This window comes from Muntiacus reevesi, chromosome 20 (genome assembly GCF_963930625.1).
Source record: "Muntiacus reevesi chromosome 20, mMunRee1.1, whole genome shotgun sequence".
In the NCBI taxonomy this organism is placed as follows: domain Eukaryota; kingdom Metazoa; phylum Chordata; class Mammalia; order Artiodactyla; family Cervidae; genus Muntiacus; species Muntiacus reevesi.
This window is the reverse complement of record NC_089268.1, coordinates 46,310,617-46,324,580: the sequence shown is the minus strand read 5'-3', so window position 1 is coordinate 46,324,580 and position 13,964 is coordinate 46,310,617. Positions and strand designations below refer to the sequence as shown.

General features: G+C 41.3%; 1 protein-coding gene across 1 annotated transcript in view; it reads right to left on the bottom strand.

The window, feature by feature from the left end:
• LOC136151249 (uncharacterized) overlaps positions 1-13,964 on the bottom strand; it is a 226,314-nt gene that overhangs the window by 184,463 nt on the left and 27,887 nt on the right. Inside the window, 1 exon segment of the mRNA XM_065912192.1 lies at positions 802-888. Coding sequence (XP_065768264.1) covers positions 802-888 — 87 coding nt within the window.

Below are 13,964 nucleotides of genomic sequence, written 5' to 3'. Positions count from 1 at the left end.
TTCCAGGCAAGAATGCTGGAGTGGGTTGCCATTTTCCTCCTCCTGGAATCTTCCAGACTCAGGGATCAAACCCGCATCTCCTGTGTCTCCTGCATTGGCAGGCAGATTCTTTACCACTGTGCCACCTGAGAAGACCCTTATGAACTTACATGGATGCTAAAAGAACATATTTATGGTAAATTTCTCTTAAGCTAATTCATAGATATGCAAATGTAATTACAAAGAAATTACTAATCGTCATGGCTAGAAGGCTTTGTAAACTACCAAAAACGCAGGGCGGTGGGCGCATAATGAGCAATTCTAAATTGTTATTTTGCAACCACAGGTAGAATCAAGATACGAGAAGAAGAAATCATCTTACCCCTACACCTTTGTGGTTTAAAACTTAAACGGTGGTCCTACGGCTTCAGTGAAAGATACCCACTAGTCCCTGGGTATGGAAATCTCACATGCTAGATGAAGTTTATTGAGGAATGCTCCTTTTGAACGTGAAGGGCTGAGCCGGCATTTGTAAAGTGATGACACTCCTCATATACACGACACGGGCCCTGGAAGGGCAGCAAACTGTGTACAGCAGTGCTGCATGAAAGCCAGTTCTCACTTCCTCTAGGTAACCAGCTTGCTGTCCTTGATCAGAAATTACCTTCACTGCCCATCACGTCGTTAGTGGTTAAAACTTCCCATTTAAATTGTGAGCTGCAAAAATCTAAATGGAACTGCATGTGTGATCTTTGTCACCTCATTTTCATGAATGGGGAAGAATATTCTGACACAAAAATTACATACTTAATTCTAGCTCACCCTCTTGGCTGACCTCCATCCCACACTGCCTTGGGTTTATTTCCTCATCCATCAGTGGGTCAAAGTAATTTCTGCTGTATTCATTTCCTGTGGAAAGTACATGAAGTAAGGGTCAGTGATTATTAGAAGCACATGAACCAAAATGTTAATTTTGAAATCGACACCAGCACAGAAGGGCCATTTTAGCTACTTGATAAGCTTAATTTTTTTTACAAGTCTTCCAGGCTTTCCTTTTTTTGTAATTATCATCTGGCAAGAGGTCAGAAAAGGTAATTCAAGAAACAAGTTCATGCTATCTGTCTGTTGCAAAAAAATTAATGAGAAAATTTTCAAATGCAGACTTTAGAAGAATAATTTGAAAACGTAATCAAAATTATTTTAAGGATATATTCAAGAAATCAAACCGCTGGATTATAATGGTGTTTAGAGTTTGCCGATGCCTCTGTTTACCCACTTGTATATAATTCACGGCGCATATCATGTCGTTGGATCTGGAATTTCATAGGCAACTTAATACTGTCTTAATTCTGAGAAACTATAGCAAAATTTCACCTTACTAGTTGAGTAAAAAGAAAGGAGAAAGAGAGAGGGAAGATGGAGGGATGAAGGAAGGAAGTAAAAAGGGAAGAAAGGAAGGGAGGACGGAAAAGAGGGAGAGAGGGAGGACCTAATCGAAGAAGAAACAGGAGAAACTCAAGTAACGGGAAGGAAGGTGCAAATGCTGTAGCTGGAAATTGTACTCAAGACACATCTACAATCTCAACAACACACACCAAAAAGTCTCACTTCACATTTCCCACCTGCTTTTGTCCTTAGGAAGATAACCAAACCGCAGCATGAAACATGACTTTGTAATATGGTAAAAGGTCTGCTATCAATTTTCCATCATACTTTCTGCAGACTGAAACGTGTATCATCCTATTGCTAGTAATTTGCATTCAGCAAAAGGTAAGCTACTCTGAAGATAACTTGCCTCAAATACTGCAAAATAAAGCTTTGTCAGATGAAATTAAAAAAAAAAAATTGAAAGTATTGCTCACAGGAAAGGGTTAATACAGACCAAATATACTGTGAAACTCCACAATATATTTATTTTAGGATCAAAAATAATCCCAACAGCAGGTCCTTTTCCAAGACTAAATGGAATTTTGATATGAACCTAAGCTTAATTTATATTTCTAGACTGGCACATTTTTGCTGTCAGTCTCTGTTCTATCAGCATAGTAACTACAAGAACTGAAAATCTGCTTTACCTTGAGGTCTCAATAAAGAAAAAAAAAATAAATGGATTTCATTTTTGTTACTTTATCTGTCAACAACCACTAGGCTGATATGAATCTTGGCAGTGTGTAATCAAAGTCTTATGTACTGCAATAACACAGCTATTCTACCCAATTCACCGTAATTGTTGTATTCTCCCCCTTTACACAAAGCACTGTGATACTCTAAGCATACTTTTTCATATACTGGCAAACTAATTCACCTCTATTAAAGTGAAAATGGTGCTGTATTCCTTATGCTATTTGCCGTGGCAGCAACAGTCAACTATTGGCACCCACACCCTGGAAACCCGCCACCCCCAGTTCAGTATAAAACTCCAGTTCTCCGTCTACTGAAATGATTTATTAATAAATAGTGGCAAGCAGATCAAGTCCCTGGAGAATAAACAAAGCTAAATCATTTTTAAGTCAAAAATCTGGAGAAACTGATTCTCCAGCTTGTCAAACGGGCTTCTCAGGTGGCCCCAGTGGTAGTAAACCCATCTGCCAATGCAGGAGACATAAGAGATGCTGCTTCGATCCCTGGGTTGGGAAGACCTGCTGCAGGAAGGCATGGCAACCCACTCCAGTATTCTTGCCTGGAGAATCCCATGGACAGAGGAGCCTGGTAAGCTATGCCAAAGGGTCAGACACAACTCAAGTGACCTAGCATGTACAGGTTCTCAAACCATTTACACCCCTGTTGTCTGTTGAGAAATGAGGATCTTGCCCAGCTGAGTATGAAGCCTGCATTCAATCCAATGTGGTTTAATATTGTGTAAAGGACAGGGTTCTGTCGGAGTGTATGGCAGGAGTGTCCAACCCATACTGGAGAGTTCAAAGATTTCCTGGAGAAATTACTACTTGAAGTAATGGATAACCAACAGGGACCTACTGTATAGCCCCTGGAACTCTGCTCAGCCGGATGGAAGGGGAGTCTAAGGGAGAATGGACACGTGTATATGTATGGCTGAGTCCCTTCGCCATCCACCTGAAACCAGCATACTGTCTTTCACTGGCTGTACTCCAATATGAAATGAAAAGTAAACAAAAATTACAAAACAAAAAATATAGCATCATCTCCACCACACCCAGGCAAAGGATGACTGCCCACCTCTTTGCCGTATCCCAGTCTAAATAAAATCAGCTTCTGTTTTAAAAAAAAAAAAAAAAAAATTGTGATTAGGAATTAGCCATATCAAAAATACAGGGGAAAAGAATTTGTTTTGGAAGGAGAAGCATAACAGGAAAAAAGACACAAAAACATAAAGACACGGAAAGCACGTGTTGTTACTGGGTGCTCCTCGGTTATTCTCTGCCTCCCAAAGTTCCGATACAGAAGAGTAAGTGATGGAATCCACACTTGCTCAGTCGGCCCAGAATTGGGTTCTTAACTGATGCTTTTGTTCAAATTATTGTTAAGTTGTGCAGTGTCTGTCACTTCATATCCATTCAATTATTTAAAGTACATTTGAGGGTGTGTACGCTTAGTCGCTCAGTCGCGTTCAACTCTGTGCGACTCCGTGGACTGTAGCTCCGCAGGCTCCTCTGTCCATGGGGTTCTCCAGGCAAGAATCCTGGAGTGGGTTATTGAGTGTTTACTACGTGACTATATCAGTAAAACAAACATTCAAAGGCCTCTCCCCTCACAGAGCTTACAGTCTGTGAGTGGAAGAATAAAAGCAAACGGATATGTATATTTTATAGTTTATTAAGTGATAATAGCATATTAAAGGGCAGAGACATTACTTTGCCAACAAAGGTCCGTCTGGTCAAGGCTATGGTTTTTCCTGTGGTCATGAACGGATGTGAGAGTTGGACTGTGAAGAAAGCTGAGCGCCGAAAAATTGATACTTTTGGACTGTGGTGTTGGAGAAGACTCTTGAGAGTCCCTTGGACTGCAAGGAGATCCAACCAGTCCATCCTAAAGGAGATCAGTCCTGAATATTCATTGGAAGGATTGATGCTGAAGCTGAAACTCCAATACTTTGGCCACCTGATGTGAAGAGTTGACTCATCAGAAAAGACCCTGATGCTGGGAGGGGTTGGGGGCAGGAGGAGAAGGCGACGACAGAGGATAGGATGCCTGGATGGCATCACCGACTTGAAGGGCATGAGTTTGAGTAAACTCCGGGAGCTGGTGATGGACACGGAGGCCTGGCATGCTGCGATTCATGGGGTCACAAAGAGTCGGACACGACTGAGCGACTGAACTGAACTGAACTGAATACATACCATGGAGGGGAAATAGAACCAGATAACAATGATTTGGTACCCCAGGAAGGATTGGGGTCTGCCTCTCTTGCATATATCTTTGCTTCAAATGAAAATGGACATCCAGGAGTAAATCACTACGTTCTCAAGTGTGAGATAATGAAGTGATAATGTAACATTTATAATTTATTATAAATGTATATTTCAATACTATTTGGGCATTTTTTTTTGTTTTTGCTATAATGTAAATCAGCTTGTGAATCAAATAAGCACCTACTATTACTAAATATTGGAGGCTTCCCTCGTGGCTCAGCAGGAAAGAATGTGTCTGCCAATACAACAGACGTGGGAGAAGCAGGTTTTATCCCTGGGTCAGGAAGATCCCCTGGAGACGGAAAGGGCAACCCACTCCAGTATTCTTGCCTGGCACAGAGGAGCCTGAAGGGCTACACTCCGTGGGGACCAGACACAACTTAGAGGCTAAGCAACAACAATTATGAAATATTAAAATTACTCTTCTCCATTGTTACATATTGCCCTGATAAGCCAGTAACCGAAATAGAGTAGGCAGAGTTTAAGATGGTACAGCAGAGGGAACATACTAGAAATTTGGAAACAGCAGGCTTATCACTAGTTCCTTTGTTGTGCTTCATTGGATAGTGTCAAGACTTAATAAAGTGAGATGGTTTTAGATATTACCAGAAGGTAGGTTGCTAAATAGGATAAATTCCTAAAAGTGCCCTAATGATTCAGAATACGCTTTTGGATATGTCTAAAATCATCTCACAGGAAAACTAACAGACCCACTGAGAAATTCAAAGTAGGGCAATATACATATAATGGTAGGCTGCAACATGGCTGATATTTAACTGTTTGTGACATTCATACGAATAACTTGACAATTGCATATATACACGTATCTATGGTTCTACATTGAAGCAACCGGGTGTGATACATAAAACTAGTAAGCTAGTCAATTAGCTTTGTTTACAGTCTCAACGCTCCTTCTTTGTTTCCAGCTTCCTAAATTAGCTGTTTGATGTTTATAATCAGCCTCAGTTAGGGCTATTTTTGCTGAATTGAGGGAGGAAGAGGCATGTACATGTTTCGCCCTTCCACACATATCAGGTTTTCCTATCCTTTAACTCGGAGCAGCACAGATGTAATCAGGGCTTTTACTTCAATTACACCAAATGTGAACTTTGGTCAGGGAACTCTCTAGTGTGCACCCCTGCAGCTCCCTGGGGGCTCATAAGAGTGAAAATGGAATTGCCCACCAGAGGGAGATTTCTGTGAATCAAGGAAGCGCCTTGACTCAACGAGGCAACCACTTCCTTTCGAATCAGCCCCACTAGCTCCAGAGGGAGAAGATGTGACTGCATCTATCCATTTCTCGAGAAGTTTTTTGACCCCATACTTGTCCTTTTCCTGTGAATCCACCTGCTTCAGCTCAGCTTTTTATCACCAACCTTCATGTTTTCTACAATCTACTGTCAGTTAAATAAACACAAGGCCTGCATGCAAACTAAATAACTAAGCACATTACATTCTGTGATTACAGCCATACACCAAAATTTTCCAAACTAGGATATTCTCTTCAGTACTACGCCTTTCAAAAGCATGAAGCCTAGAGCTCTATAATTAAATTTGATTCCCATGAATTTTATAAATAAATTTAGGAAAACTTTATATTTTCCCCACTTTGAAAATCTAATACCAAGTCTTCAGATTTAAAGGGTCAAGGAGTTTACATATATGTATGAAATAGAAATATAGAAGTCAGGAGGCTATAAGGGAGATTAGTGGCAATTTTATCAAATTCAAACACACCCTATCCTACTGAAAGTGAAAGTTGCTCAGTCATGTCCGACTCTTTGCTGACCAGATGGACTGTAGCCTGCCAAGCTCCTCTATCCATGGAATTCTCCAGGCCAGAATACTAGAGTGGGTAGCTGTTCCCTTCTCCAGGGGACCTTCCTATCCCAGGGATCGAACCCAGATTTCCCACATTGTAGACCGATCCTCTACCATCTGAGCCCTCAGGGAAGCCCAAGAATACTGGAGTGGGTAGCCAATCCCTTCTCCAGCGGATCTTCCCCACCCAGGAATTGAACTGGAGTCTCCTGAAATCTAGGCAGATTCTTTACCACCTACTTTACTAAATTCACTCAAATACTGTTTTTATAAGATTGATTTACAAACATTTTTTTAAATTAATGGCAACTAAAGATACAAAGCTACTTTTTAAGATGATAAAAGTTATCTTAAAGTCTTCATTATAAAAAAAGTGAAAGTGTTCGTCACTCAGTCATGTCTGACTCTATGTGACCCTATGGACCATAGACCACCAGGCTCCTCTGTCCATGGGATTCTCCAGGCAATAATACCGGAGTGGGTTGCCATTCCTTTCTCCAGGGTGTCTTCCTGACCCAGGGGTCAAAATTGTGTATTTTGTGTCTCTTGAACTGCAGGCGGACTCTACCCTCTGAGTCAACAGAGAGAGAATAAAAATTGTTATCTTAAATCAGTCTTCATCATACTAAGTATCAAAACAAAACTACAACAAAACCCAAACCAAAAAAAAAAAAAAAAACAAATGAAGGAAACTCAAACTATGACTTAAATGTCCTGTATCAATATCTGTGCTTAGTTGCTCTGTTGTGTCTGACTCTTTGTGACCCCATGGACTGTAGCTCGCCAGCCTCCTCGGTCCATGGGGATTCTCCAGACAAGAATACTAGAGTGGGTTGCCATGTCCTACTCCAGGGGGTCTTCCCAACCCAGGGATCGAACCCAGGTTTCCCACATTATTATTTAACAGTCTCTTAGAATCCTTAGGGCTTCCCTGGTGGCTCAGAGGTTAAAGCGTCTGCCTCCAATGTGGGAGACCTGGGTTCAATCCCTGGGTTGGGAAGAGCCCCTGGAGAAGGAAATGGTAACCCACTCCAGTATTCTTGCCTGGAGAACCCCATGGACGGAGGAGCCTGGTAGGCTACAGTCCACTGGGTCGCAAAGAGTCGGACATGACTGAGTGACTTCACTTTCACTTAGAAACCTTAGTCAGAGTAATTAGAACAAAAATAAGGGGGGATGTGAGTTAAAATTATTTAAAATAATTATTAATATATTTTGTGTAGATAGTATTTGAAGACAATGTTTCCATACCATGAACGCATGAGAGATTTGACTGAAAAGCTTTCAGAGCAAAGACAATAATTTTCAAAGTATTTGAACAATACCTTGAAAAAACACTACAAATCATTAATTTTTTAAAATACCAACAGTAGACACTTAGGAGATATAATGAGTAAGTAGGAAACCGACACCCATAATAAAGCTCCAAATAACTCTCAAAATCAGTTTCTCTTAGATTTTCATAGGAATCCCTAGATGGTCACCACGAGTATTCATCTTAACCAGAAACTCAAACTGAAAAGCATGAGTTTTTAACCATGGAGTGAAAAACAGCAAATTGATACCATTTCCTTCTTCGCCTTTATAGAAAGGCTAACCTGTCGACATGGATCTGCTGCTCACACCATTTTCAAAAGCTGCTGCCCTGTTGGACAAACTACTCTTTTCTACTGCTTATTCTTACTTCCTCTCCAAGTCTTGTGGGTATTTGAGATATCAGTGATTTGAAAATCTAAATAGGGTAATAGTTGAAGTTTGCTAACAAGTACTAATTAATTGAGCCATATTCTTCTTCCCCTAAGGCCCTCCCTCGTGGTAAATTGCCAGGCATTTTAACTTTCAAACCACTGGAGTGCTAAGGAGTGCATAATTGCTTCAGGGCTCAACCGACAGGACCCCAAGGCATTCATGCACCTCGCGTTCCTCCGGACCTGAATCCTCAGAGTTAAAGCAGGTCCCCAGGCACCTCACTTCTAAACAGGAAGATCTTTCCACTACTTAAGTAATAATGACATTTCAAAGGTTAAGTATAAATATATTGTTTCTTATGCATATTTAAAACTCCTACAAAACTAATATCAAAGTAACTATTTTTTTTTTCTAGTTGAAGCCGGGCAACATTAACTTGTTGCTGTTGCTTAGTCAGTAAGTTGTGTCCAACTCTTGCGACCCCAGGGACTGTAGCCCACCAGGCTTCTCTGTCCATGGAATTTTCCAGGCAAGAATATTGGAGTGGGTTGCCATTTCCTTCTCTAAGGGATCATCCCAACCCAGGGATCAAACCCGTGTCTCCTGCTTGGCCACAAATTCTTTACCAATGAGTCATCAAGGAAGCCCTTATCCTACACGTCCACAAATTAATGTAGACAGTTTAGAATATTACCTTTCAAATTAGGAAGGACCTGATATTAGACATTAATGTTTCTGCTGGGAAAGATTGAAAACAGGAGGAGAAGGGGACAACAGAGGATGAGATGGTTGGATGGCATCCTGACCTGATGGACATGAGTTTGAGTAAGCTCCGGGAGTTAGTGACGGACAGGGAAGTCTGGTGTGCTGCAGTCCATGGGGTCGCAAAGAGTCGGACACGACTGAGCGACTGAACTGAACTGAACTGAACTGAGTATTTCTGACTGTGTCTTCATTCATTTAATAATTATCTCTTCCCGCTGCATCTATGATAATTCATATACTGTACTGAAAGGCTCATTCAGTAATAATATTTTTCATCACACTGTGGTATAATTCAGTATGAAAGCAATCAACATAACGGATTATTAGATTTAAACCATCTTGAAATCGATGTAAAAATCTTGTATGAGAAACTACTGCTTGTTTGAGAGTGCCAGGTTAATCCAGATGACTCAACTAAATTCTCAAGAGTTGCCCTCAATGTGACTTTGCTTATGTAACACGTTTCATGACATAGAGAATATTCATGTCTGTTGAGTTCACTGTTACATCTCTGTTATTCAGCTTAGCACTTGGAAAATAGATTATACTTGATCAATAAGTTTTTCAATAAATGAGGAAGAGGAAATGGAGAAATACATAAAGTATTTTGGTGTATATATATATATATATATTTATATATATGGCTCCCCCTATGACTCAGTGGTAAAGAATCTGCCTGCCAGTGGAAGAGACACGGGTTCGATCACTGGGTGGGGAAGATCCCCTGAAGGAGGGCATGACAACCCGCTCTAGTATACGTGCCTGGAGAATTCCATGGACAGAGGAGCCTGGCGGGCTACAGTCCATAGCGCTGCAAAGAGCTGTACCCGAGTGAAGTGACTGAGCATGCATACATATATATATACACACACATACACACGTGCAAGAAAAATATTATGTAAATTTATATCCCACTAATCACACATATGCCACTCCCATGTTTTAACTGTACTGATGTTGTGGCCAATAGATATGATCAGGAAATAATCCAGGGGTGAGGAACCATGGGGACACTTATCTGATGGGAGTCTGGGTGACTTGTTTTGCTGTCCTGCATCCATTTCCTCTCTCTAATAGCATCACAATTTCCTAGTTCCCAGTGAGTATAGTCTTGATGGTTCAGTAACTCCAGATTCCTGTCTCCAATGACAGAAGGCAGGAAGGGCTTACACAACCTACTTCCCCAACCTGTGACAAAGCCAGGGGCTAGGCAAGTGACCTGAGCTTGATCCATCAAATGCGCTCCCCTAGGACCTCGGGTGAGTGAAGCAAGGATGAAAAGAACACTTGAAGCAACTCAGTGAAAATTAGAGATTGAAAGGGAAAAACTTCCCAAGTGCAGTTAAATCACTCATCATTTGAACTGTTTTACTATGCATTTCTATAATTATTTCTTATTTCTTCTCACTTAAAAATGTCTTTCCCTGGCTCCTTGTCACATTTATCACATATTTCACTTTACTGTCCTTTAGAATTCAGTCATTCACTACTTCTTAGTGACACCATGTTATAGATTTAGATTATTAAATACGCCTTTCGACCTACCCAACCCTCAAGCCCTTGTTATGTTTAGAACCTAAGCCAACTTCTCTGTCTTCTGAAATTCTACACAGCAGTGGGTTCTCTGTCACTCTCCCTTCTCAAGGGCTGTCATTCTGAATTTCTCTTCCTCATCAGGTTAACCATCATCAGGCCAGGCCGTGGCTGGCAGTGAGCGAAGTGGATGAGCTGAAATCAGAGAAGTGGTTTACACACAAAGCATGGTTGCCAGGCAAGACAGAGCAGAGCTCATGTGGTCAAAAATGTCCGATGTGTGTTATTCCTCCAGAAATTTACGAAAGAAGTGGCTGAATGTTTTTTCCAAGCGTTCACCTACAGATTAAAGGCAGTAAGAATGGGAAGAATGTCATGAACAGAGCCTGGAAGACTCCCTTTAGAAATGGGGAGCAGAGGCAGCTGCAGGCAGGACTGAGGGTTTTGGTGGGTTTTTCTCATTCACACCTTGTGAAACAGCTGATGCCAACGCACAGTGTCATCTCCGCAGCTCACTGCCCTTCTCCCTCGAGACCCTTTCGATGAATAAGCTCCTAAAGATGCTTCAGCATCAGAGTGTTCAGGGGAAACTGGAGGGTACCCGCCAAGTGATCGTCAAATCAGACCATTCAATAGTTGCCATTTGGCTTGTTCTTAAAGATCAATGTATGTTTACTTAAGTCACCTTTCTTCTATACTCTCAGGTGGCACAGTTGATAAAGAATCTGCCTACCAATGCAGGAGACACAAGAGACACGGATTCCTGGGTCAGGAAGAGCCCCTGGAGGAGGCAATGGCAAGCCACTCCAGCATTCTTGCCTGAAAAATTCCATGGACAGAGGAGCCTGGCGGGCTACAGTCCAAGGGGTCACAAAGACTCAGACACGACTGAGCGCACACACACAAGCAATTCAATCTCTCACAAGTTAGAAGTTTGTTTGTTTGCCACACTGTACGGCATGTGGGATCTTTGCCCCCCAACTAGGGATTGAACCATGAGCCCCCAGCACTGGGAGTACACTGGACTGCCAAAGAAGTCCCTGAATTCTTTTTGATCCAAAGTTTATTGTTAGAAAATCTCTCTATTAGACATTTCCTTCATAATTTAAAGCATTACCTATCTAATTATTCTACATTTCTATGAGATAATTTGGATAAGTAAAGTAGTATTGGTATTCTGCCATTATTTGCTATTGCTTTTATTTTGTTAAAAAAGCAAAACATGGAACTGTATCAGTATCTGATGTTATAGGATGAGAATTTGTGCTCATTGTAATAATCCTGTGGGAAAAACACATAGTTACTATTTTATTTAAGTCATCACATTGGCAAATGATATAAATGTTCTTTTATATTGTGTTAACAAGAAACATTCTGTGCTATAATACCTAGCAGTTTCTAAATTCAAGTATTTCAAATATTCTTCCTTGTTCACAGACCATAAAGCTGCACGTCTCATTTTCAATTGAATTTTTTTGGAGGCTCTTTCCAAGGCAGGTGAGCAAGGTGGATTTGGGTAGAGATGCAGCAAACTCATTTTTTAACGTTGATTATGCTCCAGAATGGTGGTGGTGTAACCCTGACCTATGTTCATGTCTGGCTGGTTTTGTCAGGATAATAAATCATTCCTGGCTTTTCTATCTGAAGTGCCTTCTACTCTCTACTCATTTTAAGTTACAAAATGCTCTCCCTCTCCATTTACTAATTTCTGGTTCATAGGAGAACTTATTCAATCTATCTCCAGGAACACTCTATCAGAGAAATGATATTAGAAATGACGAGAACAACTGAGACAGTGTTGGAACTATTATATTGTTGGTCAATATTGGTTATGAAGCATTTTGGAGGCTAAAGGAGTTCAGATTCTCTAAGATTTCCTCAAATTCTCCCACACAAACTTGAGTGGCTGGACTTCGAGGTCTAACTGGGTTTCATTGCTTTGATCTGTATCATAGCCCAGCCACACACGGTTATCACACAACTGAAATGAGGCTGGGTCACATTAAGACTTGCTATCAGTACAAATACATCCACAGATTTCAAAGATTTCATGCCCTAAAAAGGTAAAATACAGCTTTAAGTTTTACATGGATTATAAGTTGAAATAATATTTGTAGGTATTGGTTGAAATAAAATGTATTGTTAAAGTCTATTCACTTGTTTTTTTTAAAATTATATTAGTGTATGTCATTAGAAAATGTATAATGGTGTCCATGACTCACAATATATTTCTACTGCAGATCACTTGCCTGTAATTACTTTCACCCTAACACTCATCCCGATGTCACCCATGCCACAGGCCTCATCTTACCCTCTCTCACCAAGCCCTGATCTTCCACGACTGTAATTATTCTCCATGACTCATTTTATTGAGCTCCCAACAGCCAAGTCATCACGTGGTACTCCACCTCAAAATATCCATTTACAAACTTAAAATTTGAGGTTTTACACAGGCTCCTGAGCCCATAGAGGATGAGACTTCTTCTTGATGAAACCTGAACACTTCTGCTGAATAAAAGTTTATAAAGAAAGCCTCCATCTGGGTGCTGGGGACACATTTTTCTCCTTAAGACCCAGCTGTGCAACATCCTAGCTCCATGTGTCTGTGCGGGCAGTCATGTCCAACTCGTTGCAACCCCATAACTATAGTCCACCAGGCTCCTCTGTCCATGGGATTTTCCAAGCAAGCATACTGGAGTGGGTTGCCAGTTCCTACTCCAGGACATCTTCCTGACCCAGTGCATCTCCTGCATCTCCTGCTTTGGCAGGCAGATTCTTTACCACTGAGCCACTTGGGAATCCCTTCTAGCTCCATGAGACTAATTTCTTATCAAGGGAACCAAAGATCTAAAAAATGCCTTTAGGGGACTTGCCTGGTGGGCAGGATGAAGCACAAGCTGGAATCAAGATTGCCGGGAGAATAACCTCAGATATGCAGATGACACCACCCTTATGGCAGAAAGTGAAAAAGAACTAAAGAGCCTCTTGATGAAAGTGAAAGAGGAGAATGAAAAAGTTGGCTTAAAACTCAACATTCAGAAAACTAAGATCATGGCATCTGGTCCCATCACTTCATGGGAAATAGATGGGGAAATAGTGGAAACAGTGGCTGACTTTATTTTTGGGGGCTCCAGAATCACTGCATATGGCGACTACAGCCATGAAATTAAAAGATGCTTGCTCCTTGGAAAGAAAGTTATGACCAACCTAGACAGCATATTAAAAAGCAGAAACATTACTTTGCCAACAAAGGTCCATCTAGTCAAGGCTATGGTTTTTCCAGTAGTCATGTATGGATGTGAGAGTTGGACTATAAAGAAAGCAGAGTGCCGAAGAATTGATGCTTTTGAACTGTGGTGTTGGAGAAGACTCTTGAGAATCCCTTGGACTACAAGGAGATCCAACCAGTCCATCCTAAAGGAGATCAGTTCTGGGTGTTCATTGGAAGGACTGATGTTGAAGCTGAAACCCAGTACTTTGGCCACCTGATGTGAAGAGCTGGCCCATTTGAAAAGACCCTGATGCTAGGAAAGACTGAAGGCAGGAAGAGAAGGAGACAACAGAGGATGAGATGGCTGGGTGGAATCACATGGACATGAGTTTGGGTAAAGTCCGGGAGTTGATGATGGACAGGGAGGCCTGGCGTGCTGCGGTCCATGGGGTTGCAAAGAGTCGGACACAACTGAGCGACTGAACTGAACTGAACTGGTGGTCCAGTGGGTAACAAGCTGCCTTCCAATGCAAGAGATGCAGGTTCAATCCCTGTTTAGGGAACTAAGATCCCACACA